This window comes from Symphalangus syndactylus, chromosome 13, assembly GCF_028878055.3.
Source record: "Symphalangus syndactylus isolate Jambi chromosome 13, NHGRI_mSymSyn1-v2.1_pri, whole genome shotgun sequence".
Lineage (NCBI taxonomy): Eukaryota > Metazoa > Chordata > Mammalia > Primates > Hylobatidae > Symphalangus > Symphalangus syndactylus.
This window is the reverse complement of record NC_072435.2, coordinates 36,532,073-36,554,642: the sequence shown is the minus strand read 5'-3', so window position 1 is coordinate 36,554,642 and position 22,570 is coordinate 36,532,073. Positions and strand designations below refer to the sequence as shown.

General features: G+C 52.3%; 1 protein-coding gene across 5 annotated transcripts in view; it reads left to right on the top strand.

Annotated features, from left to right (window-relative positions):
- Positions 1-10,861: 10,861 nt before the first annotated feature.
- TYK2 (tyrosine kinase 2) overlaps positions 10,862-22,570 on the top strand; it is a 28,371-nt gene continuing 16,662 nt past the window's right edge. For 2 of the 5 annotated variants that reach the window (XM_063615983.1, XM_063615984.1), the window contains exons 1-4: positions 10,967-11,123; positions 13,108-13,320; positions 21,782-21,905; positions 22,000-22,147. In XM_063615983.1, coding sequence (XP_063472053.1) covers positions 11,117-11,123; positions 13,108-13,320; positions 21,782-21,905; positions 22,000-22,147 — 492 coding nt within the window. In that variant the 5' untranslated portion in view covers positions 10,967-11,116. Of the gene's footprint in view, positions 11,124-13,107; positions 13,321-21,781; positions 21,906-21,999; positions 22,148-22,570 lie in introns of all 5 variants that reach the window. The other 3 variants (XM_055238204.2, XM_055238203.2, XM_063615985.1) reach the window with 3 other exon arrangements.

The following is a 22,570-nucleotide window of genomic DNA, read 5'->3' as shown; positions in this document are numbered from 1 at the left end:
TCTGGGCTGCTGGGAGGGCCGTTCAGGCAGCCCATCTCTTGTAGGTGGGAGGGAAACCTGGTGGGATATTGGGGGCTGAGCTGTGCTTCTCTGGTCCTTTGCCCACCAGCCATCGTGGGTCCTCGCCTCACACATGCTGTTCCACAACTTGGAAAGCCCCCAACCTTCAGTCTCACCCACCCACTCCCTTGTCCCTACTTGGACCTCCAGAAGGCAGGGTGGCCCAAGCTGATCACCACCAGAGGGCAGTAGTGATCTGCAAACCAAGTCATGTTCCCTAGGGTTTTGTGGATCTGGCCCACCTGCCTGCACCCCACGCCTTTTCAGCTTCCTACCACCTTTTGGAGCAGCATCCTGGACTATATCTCCCCACCCTATGGCCAGCGCTGCCCCCAAACAGATTTTTTTTTTTTTTTTTGAGAGTCTAGCTATTGCCCAGGCTGGAGTGCAGTGGTGGAATCTCGGATCACTACAACCTCCGCCTCCCAGGTTCAAGTGATTCTCCTGCCTCAGCCTCCTGCTGGGATTATAGGCGCCTGTCACCACACCTGGCTAATTTTTTGTATTTTTAGTAGACATGGGGTTTCACCATGTTGGCTACGCTGGTCTTGAACTCCTGACCTCAGGTGATCCTCCCACTTTGGCCTCCCAAAGTGCTGGGATTACAGGTGTGAGCCACCGCACCTGGCCCCCCCAAACACTTCTTGATTCTGACCACTGCCTTTTGTCCCTATGGCCTCCAGGTCCCCATCCCCTCTGGCTGTAATTCCTGCCCCAGCCTCCTTCCCATTCCCCACTACAAGCCAGCCCCCGAACAGGCAGCAGCTAGAGGGTGCCTGTGAACACCAAGGTCAGGGCATGTCCCACCTCTGCTCAAAAGCCTGGAAGGACTCCCCTCCCTGGGAGCAGAAGCCGAAGTCCTCCCTGCAACTGACCAGGCCCCAGCACCATCTGCCTGTTACCTCCCTGCCCTGTTGTCCCCAGCTCCATGCTGGCCCTTGAGCACTTGAAATTTCTCTTCGTGTGGCCTTGGGTGATGCGCTGAGCCTCAGTGTCCCTGCTCTTAAGGTTAACGTCGTATTAGTGCCCTCCAGGCTGTAGTGAGGGGGACAAGTGAGGTAATGGTTCAGACAACTGTCACCTGGCACTCAGATTCTCTGAACGGGGACCTTGGCACTTGCTGGCCCTCTGCAAAAGTCACAAAATATTTCTGCCACAGGAAAAGTCTTGAAGAGTGCATGGCCAGGCATGGCTCACACCTGTAATCCCAACATTTTGGGAGGCCGAGGCAGGAGGATCACTTGAGTCCAGGAGTTCAAGACCAGCCTGGCTAACGTGGCGAAACCCAGTCTGCACTAAAAACAAAAATTAGCCAGGCATGGTGGCGCATGCCTGTAGTCTTAGCTACTCAGGAAGCTGAGGCAGGAGAATTGCTTGAACCTGGGAGGTAGAGGTTGCAGTGAGCCAAGGTCACGCCACTGCACTCCAGCCTGGGTGACAAACACTTATCTCAAAAAAAAAAAAAAAGTGCAGTGCTGGGCGCAGTGGGGTGCGCCTGTAGTTACAGATACTTGGGAGGCTAAGAAAGGAGGATTGCTTGAGCCCGGGAGGTCAAGGCTGCAGTGAGCTAAGATCAAAGTACAATAAATACCTAGGTTCACATCAGTTTAAGACATGAAATACCTCCGATCCAGTAGAGACGTATGCCCACCTCTCCAGGGGGACGTCACCTCTGAGGGGATTCCTTGTCACTCAGACCACAGATCAATGCCACTTCTCTGAGGCCTTCCTTGACCTACTTTAATTGCCCTCATGCTCGGCCACCAAACTTGCCTCACATGTCCTTCTTTGCACAGACCTGTGTATTGTCACCTCCCATGTACTGTGGGTGCCACCAGAGCACGGACTTTTTCTTGCAACATGCACAGTGCCAGAAAGGGGACCTTCAGGAAACATTTGCAAAAGCACTGCATAAAACACCCTGGAATGCTGTTGTGCCCAAGCCGATCACCACCAGGGGGCAGGAGTGAGCTGCAAATCTAGTAACTTTCCTTAGTGTTTTGTATATGTGTGAGAACGGCAGGTAGGAGCTGCAGGGAGACTCCTGGAGCCCTGAATGAGCCTCGCACACCTTCCAAGATCTCTTTATTTATTTTTCAGAGACAGGGTTCTCTCCATGTTGCTCAGGCTGGAATTGAACTGAGCTAAAGCAGTCTGCCCGCCTCGACTTCCCAAAGTGTTGGGACTACAGGCCAGTGTGCCCTGCTGCGTAAAAATTTTAATTTTTGAGCCAGGCGCAGTGGCTCCCGCCTGTAATCCCAGCATTTTGGGAGGCCGAAGAGGGCAGGTCACAAGGTCAGGAGTCCGCGAGCAGCCTGACCAACGTGGTGAAACCCTGTCTCTACCAAAAATACAAAAATTAGCCGGGTGTGGTGGCACGTGCCTGTAATCCCAGCTACTCGGGAAGCTGAGGCGGGAGAATCGCTTGAACCCAGGAGGCCGAGGTTGCAGTGAGCCAAGATCGCGCCACTGCACTCCAGCCTGGGCAACAAAGTGAGACTCCGTCTCAAAAATAATAATAATAATAATAATTTTTGTTCATCATAGACATTTTGGTGTTAATTTCAGTTTTTCAAAATACTGCATTCCTTGTTATTGAAGGTTTTGTTTGTATTTTGTGAAACGGAGTCTCACTCTGTCGCCCAGGCTGGAGTGCAGTGGCGCGATCTCAGCTCACTGCAAGCTCCGCCTCCCGAGCTCACGCCATTCTCCTGCCTCAGCCTCCCCAGTAGCTGGGACTACAGGCGTCCGGCACCACCTCCGGCTAATTTTTTTGTGTTTTTAATAGAGACGGGGTTTCACTGTGTTAGCCAGGATGGTCTTGATCTCCTGACCTCGTGATCCACCTGCCTCAGCCTCCCAAAGTACTGGGATTACAGGCGTGAGCCACCTCACCTGGCCTAATTTTTGTATTTTTTGTAGACACAGGGTTTCACTATGTTGGCCAGGTTGGTCTCAAACTCCTGACTTCAAGTGAACCGCCCATCTTGGCCTTCCAAAGTGCTGGGATTACACACGTGAGCCACCACGCCTGGCCCCCCCCGCTTTTTTTTTTTTTTTTTAAGCAATGGGATCTGGCTCTGTCACCCAGGCTGGAGTGCATTGGCACAATCATAGCTCACTGCAGCCTCTAACCTCTGGGCTCAAGTGATTCTCCTGCCTCAACCTCCTGAGTAGCTCAAATTACAGCCAAGAGACACACACTGCATCTGGCTATCCACCACCAGTCCTTTTTTTTTTTTTTTTTGAGACCGAGTCTTGCTCTGTTGCCCAAGCTAAAGTGCAGTGGCCCAATCTTGGCTCACTGCAACCTCCACCTCCCAGGTTCAAGCGATTCTCCTGCCTCAGCCTCCTGTACAGGTGTGTGCCACTACACCTGGCTAATGAAGTGTATTAACTCATTTGATGCCCCTGACATGCCTCTGGGTTTGGGACGAAATAGTCACATCTTGCAGAGGAGGAAACTGAGGCACAGTGAGGTTAAGGGACCGCCCAGGATCACAGTGATGGAGCTGGGACTTGAACTCAGCCCGTCTGGCGCCAGCCTTCATGTATGTAAGTTACTCCTCTGTATCCTCTCAGGCCAGCACCAAGTGTCTCATTTGGGGCTGCTCCTGAGAATTTTCCAGAGAACACAGGTTCACACAAGTGCCCAAAGGAGCATAGAATTTTTGTGGAAAGATTCCCAGGAGGCTGGGCGTGGTAGCCTCATGCCTGTAATCCCAGCACTTTGGGAGAACAAGGCAGGTGGATCACCTGAGGTCAGGAGTTCAAGATAGCCTGGCCAAGATGGTGAAACCCCGTGTCCACAAAAAATACAAAAATTAGCTGGGCGTGGTGGCAGGCGCCTGTAATCCCAGCTACTCAGGAGGCTGAGGCAGGAGAATCCCTTGAACCCAGGAGGCGGAGGTTGCAGTGAGCTGAGATCGTGCCATTGTACTCCAGCCTGGGCGACAAGAGTGAAAAACTCCGTCTCAAAAAAAAAGATTTCCCAGGAAAGCCATCTCATGGTTGTTTTGAGGAGGAGACTGGCTGTTCCTTGAACTCTCTCACTCATGAAAACACAAAGGTATTTTACTTTTAATCCATCAACTCTTGGCTTTTCCCAGGTCCCGGGGGCTCTGAGGAGGCCCCTCCCTGCAGCCCTTGCAGAGCCAGGGGAAGCCCCCAGCTTTTGTTCCTTCCGAGAAACCCACTGTAGTGGCGTGGCCAACTGTCCTGGCTTGCCCAGGACTGTCCCAATTTTAGCATGGAAAGCCCCCCATTGGGGAACCCCCTCAGTCCTGGGAAACCCCCTCCTGTTAGTCACGTGTGGGGTCTGGGGCCTCCCTTATGGACCAGGTCTGAGTTTGGGCAGGAGGCCCCAGGCCTTGGCAAAACAGCCTCCTTAGCCTCTTTTCTTCAGTTGTCAAGTGGGGGTACTGATACCACTTGCAAAGAAACTGAGAAGAGGCTGGGCGCAGTGGCTCACGCCTGTAATCCCAGCACTTTGGGAGGCCGAGGAGGACAGATCACGAGGTCAGGAGATCGAGACCATCCTGGCTAACACGGTGAAACCCCGTCTCTACTAAAAATACAAAAAATGGCCGGGTGCAGTGGCTCACGCTTGTAATCCCAGCACTTTGGGAGGCCGAGGTGGGCGGATCATGAAGTCAGGAGATCGAGACCACAGTGAAACCCTGTCTCTACTAAAAATACAAAAAATTAGCTGGGTGTGGTGGTGGGCGTCTGTAGTCCCAGCTACTGGGGAGGCTGAGGCAGGAGAATGGCGCGAACCCGGGAGGCGGAGCTTGCAGTGAGCCAAGATTGCGCCACTGCACTCCAGCCTGGGCAACAGAGTGAGACTCCGTCTCAAAAAAATAAATAAATAAATAAATAATAAAAAAATAAAAATACAAAAAATTAGCTGGGTATGGTGGCGGGCGCCTGTAGTCCCAGCTACTGGGGAGGCTGAGGCAGGAGAACGGCATGAACCTGGGAGGCAGAGATTGCAGTGAGCCTAGATCACGCCGCTGCACTCCAGCCTGGGCAACAGAGTGAGACTCCATCTCAAAAAAGAAAAGAAGCTGGGAAGACTCAGAGATGGCTAAATACCCACCCTTGGCCCAGTGTCCAGGCTGGGAAAATGTCAGCTTTATTTATTTATTTATTTGACAGGGTCTTGCTCGGTTGCCCAGGCTGGAGTGCAGTGGTGCAATCACAGCTCATTGCAACCTCCACCTGTGGACTCAAGCGATCCTCCCACCCCAGCCTCCCTAGTAGCTGGGACTACAGGCGTGTATCACCATGCCCAGCTAATTTTTTAATTTTTTTGTAGACACGAGGTTTCACTATGTTGCCCAGGCTGGTCTGGGACTCCTGGGTTCAAGCGACCCTCTTGCCTCTGTCTTTCAAAGTGCTGGGATTACAGGTGCCAGCCACCGCACCAGCTCATTGTTAGAATTGATTATTGTTACTGGGAGTATGACTAGCATTGTTATTATTAATCGCCTCATGTGGCATTTCCTGCTAGTTCCTTTGGGAGCGGGGAATACCGGATCCCAGGCCCACTCAGCCCACTGTGTTCTAGCGTCTAATCATGGAGCATCGCCCTGATGGCTGTTGAAAAATCTGGCACTCTCTAGGCCAGGCACGGTGTCTCACACCTGTATTACCCAGCACTTTGGGAGGCTGAGGTGGGTGGATCACCTGAGGTCGGGAGTTCAAGACCAGCCTGACCAACATGGAGAAACCCCATCTCTACTAAAAATACAAAAAAGTAGCCGGGCATGGTGGCACATGCCTGTAATCCCAGCTACTCGGGAGGCTGAGGCAGGAGAATCGCTTTAACTCGGGAGGCAGAGGTTGTGGTGAGCTGAGATTGCGCCACTGCACTCCAGCCTGGGCAACAAGAGCGAAACCCCCTCTCTCAAAAAAAGAAAAAAGAAAAATGTGGCCGGGCGCGGTGGCTCACGCTTGTAATCCCAGCACTTTGGGAGGCCGAGGCGGGCGGATCACGAGGTCAGGAGATCGAGACCACGGTGAAACCCCGTCTCTACTAAAAATACAAAAAAAGTAGCCGGGCGTGGTGGCGGGCGCCTGTAGTCCCAGCTACTCAGAGAGGCTGAGGCAGGAGAATTGCTTGAACCCGGGAGGCGGAGCTTGCAGTGAGCCGAGATTGTGCCACTGCACTCCAGCCTGGGCCACAGAGCGAGACTCTGTCTCAAAAAAAAAAAAAAAAAAAAAAAAAATGTGGCACTCTTGGCTTCCAGGTATTGTACTCCAGGCGGCGACAGAGAGGAAGTTCACGACCAGCTCTCCCGCAGCAGGCAGGACAACAGCCAGGGATTCCTAGCTCCCAGGCCATTCATTCCCCTCAGCGCTGGCTTCTTAAGCCACCTACTGGGCTCGATGCACAATCTCAGGCGCTGAGGGCACAGCAGACAACCAGACAGACCTCTTTCTGGTGCGGTCCTAGAACCGCAGACAGGCAATAGAACTTGTACTCAAAGAAACTTCCTGGGGGCTGGGCGCGGTGGCTTATGCCTGTAATCCCAGCAGTTTGGGAGGTCAAGGCGGGAGGACCACTTGAGCCCAGCAGTTTGAGACCAGCCTGGGCAACGTGGTGAAAACCCATTTCTAAAAAAATACACACATACAAAAGTTAGCCAGCCGGCCAGGCGAGGTGGCTCACACCTGTAATCCCAGCACTTTGGGAGGCCAAGGCGGGAGGATCACGAGGTCAGGAGATCAAGGCCTTCCTGGTCCACATGGTGAAACCTTGTCCCTACTAAAAAATACTAAAAAATTAGCCGGTTGTGGTGGCACGCGCCTGTAATCCCAACAGTTTGGGAGGTCAAGGCGGGAGGACATTTGAGACCAGCAGTTTGAGACCAGCCTGGGCAACATGGTGAAAACCCATTTTTTTCTTTTCTTTTCTTGTTTTTTTTGAGATAGAGTCTCACTCTGTCGCCCAGGCTTGAGTGCAGTGGCGCGATCTCGGCTCACTGCAAACTCCGCCTCCTGGGTTCAAGTGATTCACCTGCCTCAGCCTCCCAAGTAGCTGGGATTATAGGCACCCGCCAACACGCCCGGCTAATTTTTGTATTTTTAGTAGAGACGGGGTTGGTGGAAGCCCATTTCTATAAAAAATACACACACACACAAGTTAGCCAGGCGGCCGGGCGCGGTGGCTCATGCCTGTAATCCCAGCACTTTGGGAGGCCGAGGCAAGAGGATCATGAGGTCAGGAGATTGAGGCCATCCTGGCCAACATGGTGAAACTCCATCTCTAGTAAAAAATACAAAAAAGTTAGCTGGGTGTGGTGGCACGTGCCTGTAATCCCAGCTACTCTGGAGGCTGAGGCAGGAGAATCGCTAGAACCTGGGAGGCAGGGATTATAGTGAGCCGAGATCGTGCCACTGCACTTCAGCCTGGTGACAGAGCGAGACTCTGTCTCAAAAAAAAAAAAAAAAAGTTACCCAGGCATGATGATGCACATCTGTAGTCCCAGCTACTCGGGAGGCTGAGGTGGAAGATTGCAAATGGTGAATCTGGGAAGTTGAGACTGCAGTGAATTGAGATCACAGCACTGCACTCCAGCCTGGGCAACAGAGTGAGACTCTGTCTCAAAAAAAAAAAAAAAAGAAAGAAAGAAAGAAGAGAAACCCAGCTGGGCACAGTGGCTCACATCTGTAATCCCAGCACATTGGGAGGCCAAGGCGGGTGGATCACCTGAGGTCAGGAGTTCGAGACCAGCCTGGCCAACCTGGCGAAACCCCATCTCTATTAAAAATACAAAAATTAGCCAGGCGTGGTGGTGCACGCCTGTAATCCCAGCTACTAGGGGTGCTGAGGCAGGAGAATTGCTTGAACCTGAGAGGCAGAAGTTGCAATGAGCCAAGATCGTGCCACTGCACTCCAGCCTAGGCAACAGAGCAAGACTCCGTCTCATTAAAAAAAAAAAAAAAAAAAAAAAAAACTTCCCATGAAATGTCAGGTTACAATAAGGACTCTGAAGAAAATAAAGCAGAGCCCAGGAGGTCAAGTTGCCCAGGCTGGAGTGCAGTGGTGTGATCACGGCTCACTGTAGCCTCAACCTCCTGGGCTCAAGCAATCCTCCCACCTTGGCCTCCGGAGTAGTTGGGACTAACTAATTGTTTTCCCCCCACGAGATGGAGTCTCACTCTGTAGCCCAAGCTGGAGTGCAGTGGCGCGATCTCGGCTCACTGCAACTCCACCTCCTGGACTCGAGCGATTCTCATACTTCTCATACTTTAGACTAATTTTTTTATTTTGGGTAGAGAGGGAGTCTTGCTATATTGCCCAGGTTGGTCTTGAACTGGGCTCAGACAGTACGCCTGCCTTAGCTCCCCAAAGTGCTAGGTTTATAGGGATGCGCCACTGCACCCAGCCAGGCCAAGTCTCTATCAGCATTTTATTTTATTTTATTTTATTTTTTTGAGACAGAGTCTCGCTCTATCGCCCAGGCTGGAGTGCGCTGGTGCAATCTCAGCTCACTGCAAGCTCCGCCTCCCAGGTTCACGCCATTCTCCTTCCTCAGGCTCCGGAGTAGCTGGGACTACAGGCGCCTGCCACTACGCCCGGCTAATTTTTTGTATTTTTAGTAGGGACAGGGTTTCACGGCGTTAGCCAGGATGGTCTCGATTTCCTGACCTCATGATCCGCCCGCCTTGGCCTCCCAAAATGCTGGGATTACAGGCGTGAGCCACTGCGCCCGGCCTCTACCAGCATTTTCTTTTCCTTTTTCTTTTTTTTTTTTGAGACAGAGTTTAGCTCTTGTCGCCCAGGCTGAAGGGCAATGGTGCGATCTCGGCTCACTGCAACTTCCGCCTCCCAGGTTCAAGCGATTCTCCTGCCTCAGCCTCCTGAGTAGCTGGGATTACAGGTGCCCACCACCATGCCCAGCTAATTTTTGTATTTTTAGTAGAGACAGGGTTTCCCCATTTTGGCCAGGCTGGTCTCGAACTCCTGACCTCAGGTGATCCGCCCGCCTCGGCCTCCCAAAGTGCTGGGATTACAGGTGTGAAAGAGACCATGCCCGATCTCTTTCAGCATTTTCTTTTTCTTTTTTTTCTTTTTTTTTTGAGACAGAGTCTCTCTGTCGCCCGGGCTGGAGTGCAGTGGCGCGATCTCGGCTCACTGCAGGCTCTGCCCCCCGGGGTTCACGCCATTCTCCTGCCTCAGCCTCCCGCGTAGCTGGGACTACAGGCGCCCGCCATCTCGCCCGGCTAATTTTTTGTATTTTTAGTAGAGATGGGGTTTCACTGTGTTAGCCAGGATGGTCTCGGTCTCCTGACCTCGTGATCCACCCGCCTCGGCCTCCCAAAGTGCTGGGATTACAGGCGTGAGCCACCGCGCCCGGCCTCTTTCAGCATTTTCATACTGAATGTCCACAGCTGCCCTGTGAGGAGGCTTTTTACCCATATTTTCTGACTCAGAGAGAAGCAGCCACATGTCCCTTGGCCATGGCAGTTAAGACCGACTCCATGGAGCTGGGTGTCTTGGCTCACATCTGTAATCCCAGCACTTTGGAAGGCCAAGGCAGGACAATCGCTTGAGGCCAGAAGTTCAAGACCGGCCTGGGCAACATAGCCAGACCCCATCTCTACAAAAATTTAAAAATTAGCCACAAAATTTAACAACAAAAGGGCCAGGCGCGGTGGCTCATGCCTGTAATCCCAGCGCTTTGGGAGGGTGGATCACGAGGTCAGGAGTTCGAGACCAGCCTGGCCAAGATGGTAAAACCCCGTCTCTACTAAAAATACAAAAATTAGCCGGGCGTGGTGGCGGGCGCCTGTAGTCCCAGCTACCCGGGAGGCTGAGGCAGGAGAATTGCTTGAACCCGGGAGTCTGAGGTTGCGGTGAGCCGAGATCACACCATTGCACTCCAGCCTGGGCGATAAGAGCGAAACTCCATCTTAAAAAAAAAAAAAAAGTGGAAGATGAGGAACTTGATCAGATATCAAGGATGAGCGGATGATTTAATAGGCTTCTTTGCTAAGACTTGGCTGGGCAGGTGAAAGACGAAGTCAAGGAGTGGTTATGGTATGTCACAGAAGAAGGGTCAGAGGACGGTCTTTGTTACCTCTTCATGCCTGAGTTTCTTCCTCTGTGATAATAAGAGCCGCCACACAAGGAGTTGCTGCTAGGATCAAATGAGATAATGTATGTGAAACGCTCTGGCTGTAGGCTTCTCAGCAAATGGGCACGACTTGCGGAGTGGAGATTTGAATTCACGTCTGGTGGGTTGTCCAAGCTGCTACCCTGACCGCTAGGGAGCTTCAGAGGACAGGGCTGCAGGTGATGAGGAAGAGGACAGGAGCAGGTGGGCGAGGAATGCCTCCCAGGAGTGAAAGAGGGGGAATTTCAGTCAGCAGGGTGGAGTCGGCCAGGTAGAAACGAGGGAAAGGAGACAGGACCAGATGGAACGGGGAAGCCACAGGGCAGAGCGTCGGAGGGTTGAATGGTGGCCGGTGCAGCTTTGAACACCGAGGTGAGGACATGCAGCTGTGTCCTAGGGTCAGGACCGTACACGCCTGACCCAATTCCACAGCACACAGGGGAACTCCAGGATCCGGCCGCGTTGCCCACATACTTCGCTCTCCAGCCCGCCTCTCGCAAGCCCCTCCCACGTCTCCGTCTACCGTCTGCTAGCCAATAGCAGAAGCGACAGCGCATCTGGGTGCCGACTCAGCCAATTGCGGCTGAGCGACGAGTGAGCCCCAGGACCAATCAGGGTGCCGCCACCATGGCAGGAAAAAAAAACAAAAAAACTTCCAATGGTGACGTGCGAGGAGAACAGAGCAGCTGCCAATGGGCGTGCGCGTTTCAGGCGGCCAATGGGAGGAGGCGTCTCGGCGGGGGACAAGTAGCAGCTGCCCGCGAGGCGGGGGGCGGGGTCCGGGTTCGAGCTTGTGTTCCCCCGGAAGGGTGAGTCTGGATGCGGGCGCGGAAGGGGCGCGGCCGGAGGTCCTCAGGAAGGAGGCTCGGGGACTGGCTGCGCTTGACAGGCTGCACTTGGATGGGAGCACCTGGTGCTTCGGGACTGCTCCGATGCCTGGTGGGTGCTCATCCCAGTTCCCGCCCTTGCCGGCCGGGTTTAGAGGTTTTGGGGGGAGGACATGGGGGCGTGCAGCCTTCCCAGTTGCAAACCTCACTCCGACCCCGTCTTCAAAGCTGGGTCCAGGTCCAGTGGGGACGAGAAAGGAGGAAGGAGGAAGTAGGCTCCGCGAAAGCCCCATCCCCAGGATCTCATCTATAACATGATTAGGTATTAATGGCAAACGCTAATTAAGCGCTTACCGTATACCAGGCACTTTCTCTGCCTCGCGTTGAATCCTCCCAGCAGCCCTTTGAGGTAGACACTGTTACATGCCCATTTTCCAGATGAGGAAACCAGCAACATGGGTGGAACTTACAGCCCCTCCACTTCCATACTGGCGCCCTCAGGAGGCTCAGGCCCTGGACTGGGGGGATGGAGCTGGACATAAACTCTCCTAGGCTTTGGAGAGTCAACAGGGACTGAGGTCACTCATGGGGGTACATGTGGGAGAGGAGAATTGTGGCCTGAAAGAGGCCATCACCACGATGAAACTAATAACAATTATGTTATTCTTGTTTTAGTCATATTTGTTCTTTTTGTGTGTGCCTGAATCAGGGTCTGTGCTGAATGTGTAATATACGGAACTATATTGAAACATTACAACCATCTTTTGATGGCAACACTCTGAGGACCTCCCTTTTCCAGATGGGGAAACTGAGGCCCAGAACTGCTAAGTGGCTTGCTTGAGTTGACACAGGGAGCTCCAGGACTCGCCCTCAGGTCTGTTTGACCACACCGGCCTGTCTGGTTATTTTGGGGAGGTGGGTTAAGAGCAGATTTTTTATTTTACTTTTTATTTATTTATTGTATTTTAGTAGAGATGGGGTTTCACCATGTTGGTCAAGATGGTCTCAATCTCCAGACCTCGTGATCTGCCCGCCTTGGCCTCCCAAAGTGCTGGGATTACAGGCATGAGCCACCGCGCCTGGCCCTTTTTATATATTTTATTTATTTATTTATTTATTTATTTATTTATTTATTTATTTATATTTTTAGAGTCAGGGTCGCACTCTGTCACCCAGGCTGGAATGCAGTGGTGCGATCACTGCTCACTGCAGCCTCCAACTCCTGGGCTCAGGAGATCCTCCTACTTCGGCCTCCTGAGTAGCTTGGACTACAGTTGTGCACCGCCACGCCTGGCTAAATTTTAAAAATTTCTTGTAGAGGCCGGGCACAGTGGCTCACGCCTGTAATCCCAGCACTTTGGGAGGCCAAGGCGGGTGGATCACCTGAGGTCAGAGGTTCAAGACCAGCCTGGCCAACATGGCAAAACCCCGTCTCTACTAAAAATACAAAAATTAGCCCGGTGTGGTGGCAAGCGCCAGCTACTCAGGAGGCTGAGGCAGGAGAATCACTTAAACCCAGGAGGCGGAGGTTGTGGTGAGCCGAGATCGCACCATTGCACTCCAGCCTGGGCAGCAAGAGTCAAACTCCGTCAATAAGATAAGATAAGATAAGATATAAGATAAGATAAGATAAAATAAAATAAAATATAAAATAAAATAAAATAAAACGTCTTGTAGAAACAGGGTCTTGTTCTATGGCCTAGGCTGGTCTCGAGCTCCTGGGCTCAAGAGATCCTCTTGCCTCAACATCCCAAAGTTTTGGGATTAGAGGCATAAGCCACTGTACCTGGCCAGAGCAGATTTTTATGTCTGTGTCAATTTGTGGAAAGAGAGGAGGGTTCAGTGGTATCGTTGATGACAGATCTAGGTGGGGATGCATACCCCAACCCTGTCCAACAAATGTGGAAAACGAGACTCAGAGAGGGAATCGGGTCTCTAATGTCATGTCAAGATGGGAGCCTAGGATCTTCCCCTCACACCAAGATGGGAGCCTAGAATCTTCCCCTTGGACCTCAGCTGGGGTGGGTGGAAGGTTGAGGAGCTAACAGGGGTCTCTGGGCTGGGACTTGGGAGCTGACAGATTGTCCCCTTTCCAGCTGAGCCGCCTGCCGGGAGCATGCCTCTGCGCCACTGGGGGACGGCCAGGGGCAGCAAGCCTGTTGGGGATGGAGCCCAGCCCATGGCTGCCATGGGGGGCCTGAAGGTGCTTCTGCACTGGGCTGGTCCAGGCGGTGGGGAGCCCTGGGTCACTTTCAGTGAGTCATCGCTGACAGCTGAGGAAGTCTGCATCCACATTGCACATAAAGTTGGTGAGTCTGGGGCGTTGGCACCATGGGGACTGGGGTGGGTGTGCAAGCAGCAACTGGGCCCCATCTATGTGTCCACCCACCCATCCACCCACCCATCCACCCATGCATCCACCCACCCACCCATCCACCCTCCTAATCACCCACCCATCCATCCACCCACCCACCCATTCAACCACCCACCCATTCATCCACCCACCCATTCATCCACCCACCCATTCATCCATCCACTCATCCACCCATCCATCCATCCATCCATCCATCCACACACCCACCCATCCATCCATCCATCTACCCATCCACCTACCCACCCATCCATCCACCCACCCACCCATCCATCCACCCACCCACCCATTCATCCACCCACCCATTCATCCATCTACCCATCCACCCACCCACCCATCCACCCACCCACCCATCCATCCACCCACCCACCCACCCATCCATCCACCCACCCACCCATCCATCCACCCACCCATTGATCCATCTATCCATCCATCCATCCCTCCATCTATCCATCCATCAATCCATCCATCTACCCGTTCATTCGGCGAACATTTTGTAAGCATCTACTGTGTGGCAGCTGCAAATCACTGCCTTTGTAGAGCTGAAATTTTAGTAGGGAAGACAGCAAGAAATATAATAAATCAGAAAACTTGGCCAGGTGCAGTAGCTGACACATGTAATCCCTGTATTTGAGGAGGCCCAGGCAGGAGGATTGCTTGAGGCCAGTAGCTGGAGACCAGCCTGGGCAACATAGGGAGACCTTGTCTCAACAAAATAATTTTTAGAAATTAGCCAGGCATGGGGTGCATGCCTGTAGTCCCAGCAACTTGAGAGCCTGAGGCAAGAGGATCGCTTGAGCCCAGGAGTTCAAGCCTGCAATGAGGTATGGTTGCATCACTGCACTCCAGCCTGGGTGACAGAGTGAGACCCAGTGTCATTAAAAAAGGAGTCAGGCCTGGGCACGGTGGCTCATGCCTGTAATCCCAGCACTTTGGGAGGCTGAGGCTGGTGGATCACTTGAGGTCAGAAGTTTGAGACCAGCCTGGCCAACATGGCAAAACTCCAGCTCTACTAAAAATACAAAAACTAGCCGGGCGTGGTGGTACGCACCTGTAATCCCAGCTACTCAGGCAGCTGAGGCAGGAGAATGGCTTGAACCTGGGACATGGAGGTTGCAGTGAGCTGAGATCACACCACTGCACTCCAGCCTGGGTGACCGAGTGAGACCCTGTGTCATTAAAAAAAGAAAATTGGGCCGGGCACGGTGGCTCACACCTGTAATCCCAGCAGTTTGGAAGGCCAGGGTGGGCAGATCACGAGGTCAGGAGATCGAGACCATCCTGGCTAACACGGTGAAACCCCGCCTCTACTAAAAATACAAAAAAAAAAAAAAAAAAAAAAATAGCCAGGCATGGTGGCACACGCCTGTAGTCCCAGCTACTCGGGAGGCTGAGACCGGAGAATCACTTGAACCTGGGAGGCGGAGGTTGCAGTGAGCTGAGATTGCGCCACTGCACTTCAGCCTGGGACAGAGCGAGACTCCATCTCAAAAAAAAGAAAAAAAGAAAGTCTGTAGTAGATATATCTGGAAGTGCAATTTCCTCTGCTGGAGAAGGGAAAGCCTTTCTTTTTTTTTTTTCTTTGAGATGGAGTTTCACTCTTGTTGCCCAGGCTGGAGTACAATGGCGCGATCTCAGCTCACTGCAGCCTCCACCTCCCAGGTTCAAGCAATTCTCCTGCCTCAGCCTCCTGAGTAGCTGGGATTGCAGGCACCTGCCACTATGCCTGGCTACATTTTGTATTTTTAGTAGAGACGGGGTTTCACTATGTTGGCCAGGCTGGTCTTGAACTCCTGACCTCAGGTGATCTGCCCACCTCAGCCTCTGAAAGTGTTGGGATTACAGGCATGAGCCACTGCACCTGGCCTTTTTTAATTTTTGAAACAGAGTCTCGCTCTGTCACCCAGCCTGGAGTGCAGGGTGTGATCTCGGCTCACTGCAACCTCCATGTCCCAGGTTCAAGCCATTCTCCTGCCTCAGCCGCCTGAGTAGCTGGGATTACAGGCATGCACCACCACTCCCAGCTAGTTTTTGTATTTTTAATAGAGCTGGACTTTTGCCATGTTGGCCAGGCTGGTCTCGAACTTCTGACCTCAAGTGATCCACCTGCCTCAGCCTCCTAAGTAGTTGGATTACAGGCGTGAGCCACCATGCCCAGCCAAGGGAAGGCCTTTCTAAGGCGGCTTTGGTTACATATACCTTCCTCCAGAAACTCCTCTTACCTCCTCCATTCCCAGCTTTCCATGACTGGATGGGGGCATTGTAAACAATTTTTATAACACTTCCTACTTCCCCATTGATGGCTGAGTCTTTTTTTTTTCTTTTGTGGAGACAAAGTCTCTCTCTGTTGCCCAGGCTGAAATGCAGTGGTGCAATCATGACGCATTGCAGCCTCTACCTGCCAGGCTCAAGTGATTCTCCTGCCTCAGTCTCCCAAATAGCTGGGGCTACAGGCACACGTCACCACACCCAGATCGTTTTTGTATTTTTTGTAGAGATGGGGCCTCACCATGTTGCCCCATGCTGGTCTCAAACTCCTGGGCTCAAGCCATCTGCCCGCCTTGGCTTCCCAAAGTGTTGGGAGGCACAAGCCATCGCCCCTGGCCATGACTGATTTTTTCTTTTTTTGAGACAAAGTCTCGCTCTGTCCCCCAAGCTGGAGCGCAATGGCGCAAACTCGGCTCACTGCAACCTCCACCTCCCGGGTTCTAGCGATCCTCCTGCCTCAGCCTCCTGAGTAGCTGGGATTACAGGCACCCGCCACCACGCCTGGCTAATTTTTGTATTTTTAGTAGAGACGGGGTTTCACCATGTTGGTCAGGCTGGTCTTGAACATGCATGCTGTTCCCCTGCCTCGGCCTCTCAAAGTGCTGGCATTACAGGTGTGAGCCACAGTGCCCGGCTCTTTTTTTTATTGAGATGGATTCTCGCTGTGTCACCCAGGCTGAAGTGCAGTGGTGCGATCTCGGCTCACTGCAACCTCCGCCTCCCAGGTTCAAGCGATTCTCCTGCCTCAGCCTCCTGAGTAGCTGGGATTACAGGTGCCCACCACCACACCTGGCTAATTTTTGTATTTTCAGTAGAGACGGGGGTTTCACCATGTTGGCCAGGCTGGTCTTGAACTCCTGACCTCAAGTGATCCGCCTGCCTCGGACTCCCAAAGTGTTGGGATTACAGGTGTGTGCCCTCGAGCCTGGCCGTGGCTGATTCTTTGTTTTGTTTTGTTTGAGACAGAGTCTCGCTCTGTTGCCCAGGCAGGAGTGCAGTGGTGTGATCTCAGCTCACCGCAAGCTCCGCTTCCCGGGTTCACGCCATTCTCCTGCCTCAGCCTCCCAAGCAGCTGGGACTATAGGCGCCTGCCACCATGCCTGGCTACTTTTTTGTATTTTTAGTAGAGACAGGGTTTCACTGTGCTAGCCAGGATGGTCTCGATCTCCTGACCTCGTGATCCACCCGCCTCAGCCTCCCAAAGTGCTGGGATTACAGGTGTGAGCCACTGTGCCTGCCCCCATGACTGTTCTTAAAGGACTCAGACAGGTGTGCGGGGTGATGTGAAACACGCTCAGCAGAGGGAACAGCATGCATGGAGGCCTGGAGAGCTTGATCTGTTTGAGGAAGCGAAAGACCTTCAGGGTGACTGGGGTATCAATTTTGAGAGTTTGGAAGGGGAAGTAACAATTGAAATTGGGGCATAGCAGGCAAAAGCCAGGGTGGGGGTACTCAGAATCAAGGGTCAAGGGGTTGGGCATTCTCTGGGAGCATGGGGAGCCATGAAAGGTTTAAGCCAGAGAGTGAAGCAGTCTAACTAGTTATTTTATTTTTTATTTTATTTTTATCTTTTATTTTTGATTCGTTCTTTAAGAAGTTGTCTCAGGCCAGGCACAGTGGGTCACGCCTGTAATCCCAGCACTTTGGGAGGCTGAGGCGGGCAGATCACTTGAGGTTAGGAGTTTGAAACCAGCCTGGCCAACATGGTGAAACCCTGTCTCTACTAAAAATACAAAAATTAGCTGGGCATGGTGACACACATCTGTAATCCCAGCTACTCAGGAGGCTGAGGCAGGAGAATCGCTTGAACCTGGGAGACGGAGGTTGCAGTGAGCCGAGATCGCACCACTACACTCCAGCCTGGGCGACAGAGTGAGACTCAGTCTCAAAAAACAAAAATACGAAACATTGGCCAGGTGTCGTAGCTCACACCTGTAATCCTTGCAACTGCCTAAGTAAACTGCACTCTGGTTGAATACTGGACTACTGTGCAGCCAGGAAAAGGAATTTAACCACAATTACTCATATCATTCTGTATGAAGCTTTATAACCTCTTGTAGCCTGAAAAGCACATTGCAGAGGGACATCTGCAGTATAATACCACACATTTACAGTTCATAACATTTTTTTTTTTTGAGACAGAGTTTCGCTCCTGTTGCCCGGGCTGGAGTGCAATAGCACGATCTCGGCTCACTGCAACCTCCACCTCCCAGGTTCAATTCTCCTGCCTCAGCCTTCCGAGTAGCTGGGATTACAGGCATGCGCCACCACGCCCGGCTAATTTTGTATTTTTAGTAGAGATGGGGTTTCTCCATGTTGGTCAGGCTGGTCTCGAACTCCCGACCTCAGGTGATCCACCTCCCTTGGCCTCCCAAAGTGCTGGGATTACAGGCATGAGCCACCACGCCCAGCCACATTTCATAACATTTAAGACTAGATTGTAGAGGATATGAAAATTATAAACACTACTTCAGGGCAGGGCACAGTGGCTTATGTCTGTAATCCCAGCACTTTGGAGGCTGAGCTACTCAGCCTCCCAGCTACTCAGGAGGCTGAGGTGGGAGGATCGCTTGAGCCCAGGAGTTTGAGACCAGCCTGGACAACAATGGTGAGAAACCCCTTCTCTACAAAAACTACAAAAATCAGCTGGGCATGGTGGCGTGCGCCTGTAGTCCCAGCTCCTTGGGAGGCTGAGGCAGGAGGATTGCTTTAGCCCAGTAAGTCGAGGGTGCAGTGAGCCATGATCGCACCACTGCACTCCAGCCACACCCGGCTAATTTATTTTATTTTTAGTTTTTTTAGAGATGAGGGGTCTCACTATGTTGCCTAGGCTGGTCTTGAACTCCTAGGTTCAAGTGATTCTCCCGCCTTAGCCTCCCAAAGTGCTGGGATTACAGATGTGAGCCACCATACCCAGCGTTAGATAAAATTATTTATATTATTTTATTTTATTTTATTATTTTTTTTTAGACAGAGCCTCACTCTTTCACCTGGGCTGGAGCGCAGTGGCGTGATCTTGGCTCACTGCAACCTCTGCCTCCGGGTTCAAGCAATTCTCTTGCCTCAGCCTCCTGAGTAGCTGCGATTACAGGTGCGCACCCGCACACCCAGCTAATTTTTGTATTTTTAGTAGAGACGAGGTTTTGCCATGGTGGCCAGGCTGGTCTCAAACTCCTGACCTCAAGTGCTTCACCTGCCTCAGCTTCCGAAAGCGCTGGGATTATAGGCATGGGCCACTGCACCCAGCCAGATATAATTTGTTTTTTGTTTTTTTTTTTTGAGACAGTCTTGCTGTGTCGCCAGGCTGGAGTGCAGTGGCACAATCTCGGCTCACTGCACCCTCCGCCTCCTGGGTTCAAGCGATTGTCCTACGTCAACCTCCGGAGTAGCTGGGACTAAAGGCGCACCCCACCATGGCCAGCCAATTTTTTTTTTTTAGATCTCACTCTGCCGCCCAGGCTGGAGCTCAGTGGCACTATCTTGGCTCACTGCAACCTCCGCCTCCCGGGTTCAAGCAATTCTCCTGCCTCAGCCTCCCCAGTAGCTGGGATTATAGGCGCATGCCACCAGGTCCAGCTATTTTTTTTTTTTTTTTAATAGAGACGGGATTTCACCATGCTGGCCAAACTGGTCTCGAACTCCTGACCTCAGATGATCTGTCCACCTCAGCCTCCCAAAGTGCTGGAATTACAGGCATGAGCCACTGCACTTGGCCTAATTTTTGTATTTTTAGTAGAGACGGGGGTTTCACCATATTGGCCAGGCTGTTCTTGAACTCCTGACCTCGGGTGATCTGTCCACCTCAGCCTCCCAAAGTGCTGGGATTACAGGCATGAGCCACCATGCCTGCCCTACAGATACAATTTTTTTTTCTTTTCTTTTTTTTTTTTTTGAGATGGAGTCTTACTCTGTTGCCCAGGCTGGAATGCAGTGGCATGATCTCAGCTCACTGCAACCTCTGCCTCCTGCGTTCAAGCGATTCTCCTGCCTCAGCCTCCTGAGTAGCTGGGACTACACGTGCGCGCCACCACGCTTGGCTAATTTTTGTATTTTTTAGTAGAGATGTGGTTTCACCATATTGGCCAGGCTGGTCTTTAAGTCCTGATCTCGTGATCCGCCTGCCTCAGCTTCCCAAAGTACTGGGATTACAGGCGTGAGCCACTGCACCCAGCTGACAGATACAATTTTTTTTTTTTTGAAACAGAGTCTCCCTCTGTCGCCCAGGCTGGACTGCAGTGGCGCAGTCTCCGCTCACTGCAAGCTCCACCTCCTGGATTCACGCCATTCTGTTGCCTCAGCCTCCCGAGTAGCTGGGACTACAGGCATCCGCCACCACGCCTGGCTAATTTTTTGTATTTCTTTTTTTTTTTTTTTTTTTTTTGAGACGGAGTCTTGCTCTGTCTCCCAGGTGGGAGTGCAATGGCACGATCTCGGCTCACTGCAAGCTCCGCCTCCCGGGTTCATGCCATTCTCCTGCCTCAGCCTCCCGAGTAGCTGGGACTACAGGCGCCCGCCAACACGTCCGGCTAATTTTTTGTATTTTTAGTAGAGATGGGGTTTCACTGTGTTAGCCAGGATGGTCTCGATCTCCTGACCTCGTGATCCACCCGCCTCGGCCTCCCAAAGTGCTGGGATTACAGGCTTGAGCCACTGCGCCCGGCCAATTTTTTGTATTTCTTAGTAGAGACGGGGTTTCACCGTGTTAGCCAAGATGGTCTCTATCTCCTGACCTCGTGGTCCGCCCACCTCAGCTTCCCAAAGTGCTGGGATTATAGGCATGAGACACTGCGCCCGGCCGACAGATACAATTTTTAAATGACATCAATAGAAAGAAAGATGCCCTGGGTAGCTGGTGTGGGAAATTACAGCAAGTCTGGAGACTGGATTGGGGTTGAGGTTTGCATTTGACAGTGGTGGATGGATCCCCAGGACATGGAGTGTGCAGGAAGAGCAGGTCTTGGTGACCGATCTGTTTTGGAGCGGGTGGGAGAGGTTGAAGATAAGGACCAAGTTCCTGGTTTGAAGAACTGGGCAGAAGCCACACACCCTGGCTCATACCCATAATCCCATCAACTCCAGAGACTGAGGTGGGAGGATCGCTTGAGCCCTGGAGGTTGAGGCTGCAGTGAGCTAGGATTGCAGCACTGCACTGCAACCTGGGTGGCAAAGAAAGACCCTGACCCTTAAAAAAAAAACGGGCAGAGGAAGGGAAGGTTGGAGTTTGCCGACCACAGATAAGATGTGTTGTTTGGAACAAGGCATATCTAAGGAGGGGGCTGTGATGTCCAGGGGGAGACAGCCAGGAGGTGACTGGATGTTTCTTTGGGGCTGGAGTTCAGGGAGATGCCGGACAATTGCAGCAGTTTGTAGAGTTATGTGGGTCAGGCTAGGATTAGTTTTGCTGCAGGAATAAGCAATCCCCCCAAATCTTAAGACAATCAAGGTTTACCTAAAATCGGCCGAGCACAGTGGCTCATGCCTGTTCCTAGCACTTTGGGAGGCCAAGGTGGGCGGATCACCTGAGGTCAGGAGTTTGAGACCAGCCTGGCCAACATGGCAAAATCTCGTCTTTTCTAAAAATACAAAAACTAGCCGGGGTGATGGCACACACCTATAATCCCAGCAACTCAGGAGGCTGAGACGGGAGAATCACTTGAACCCAGGAGGCGGAGGTTGCAGCGAGCCGAGATCGCGTCACTGCTCTCCAGCCTGGGCGACAGCAAGACTCCATCTCAAAAAACAAAAAAAAAAGGCTTACCTAAAATCAAGTACAGGTTGGATGGTTCACCTCTGTCTTATAGCTTCACCATCTGGCACAAGAAGCCTTCAACATACCTCGGATGGTGAAGGTGGCAAGAGGATTTATTTCCAGTCTTGGAAATGTGCCCAGCCCTTTGGCCAGAAACCAGTGCAATTGACCCCATCCTAGCTGCAAGGGAGGCTGGGAAATGTAGTCCTGTGAGGCCACAGCATGGGCAACATATACACTGTCCTCTGCCCAGGGGCAATGTGAGACTGAAGCTACAGGTCAGGGAGGGGGCCTCAGAGGGAGTGTAAAGGCAGACATGGGGTCTTTGGGGCTGACGGTAGCACATGATGTGACCCCTGACCTCGTTTCTCCCCTGATCCAGGTATCACTCCTCCTTGTTTCAATCTCTTCGCCCTCTTCGATGCTCAAGCCCAAGTCTGGTTGCCCCCAAACCACATCCTGGAGATCCCCAGAGACGCAAGTCTGATGCTATATTTCCGCATAAGGTGGGTGGAGACCCCTTTGCAAAGCTCGTCCCCTCCTGTGCTGAAGCTGGTCTGACTCTGTGCTAAGCCCCAGCTGCGTCCCTCCTTCCTGCAGGTTTTATTTCCGGAACTGGCATGGCATGAATCCTCAGGAACCGGCTGTGTACCGTTGTGGGCCCCCAGGAACCGAGGCATCTTCAGATCACACAGCACAGGGGATGCAACTCCTGGACCCAGCCTCATTTGAGTACCTCTTTGAGCAGGTATGAGCAGGGCTTGGGGGGCAAGACTATTTGTGGGAGACTTAGGGGCAGTTGAGGAGCCCCCATTTCCCTCCCTGATTCAATATAGCTAATAGGTTTCAACTCATGCCATCTGGGGATGTTTTTTGTTTGAAGTGGAGTCTTGCTCTGTGGCCCAGGCTGGAGTGCAGTGGCGTGATCTCAGCTCACTGCAACCTCCACCTCCCAGGTTGAAGCAATTCTCCCACCTCAGCCTCCCAAGTAGCTGAGATTACAGAAGCCCACCACCACCCCTGGCTAATTTTTCTATTTTTACTAAAGACAGCGTTTCACCATGTTGGCCACGCTGGTCTCAAACTCCTGACCTCAAGTGATTCACCTGCCTCAGCCTCCCAAAGTGTGGGATTACAGGTGTGGGCCACCATGCCCAGCCAAGAGTTCAGG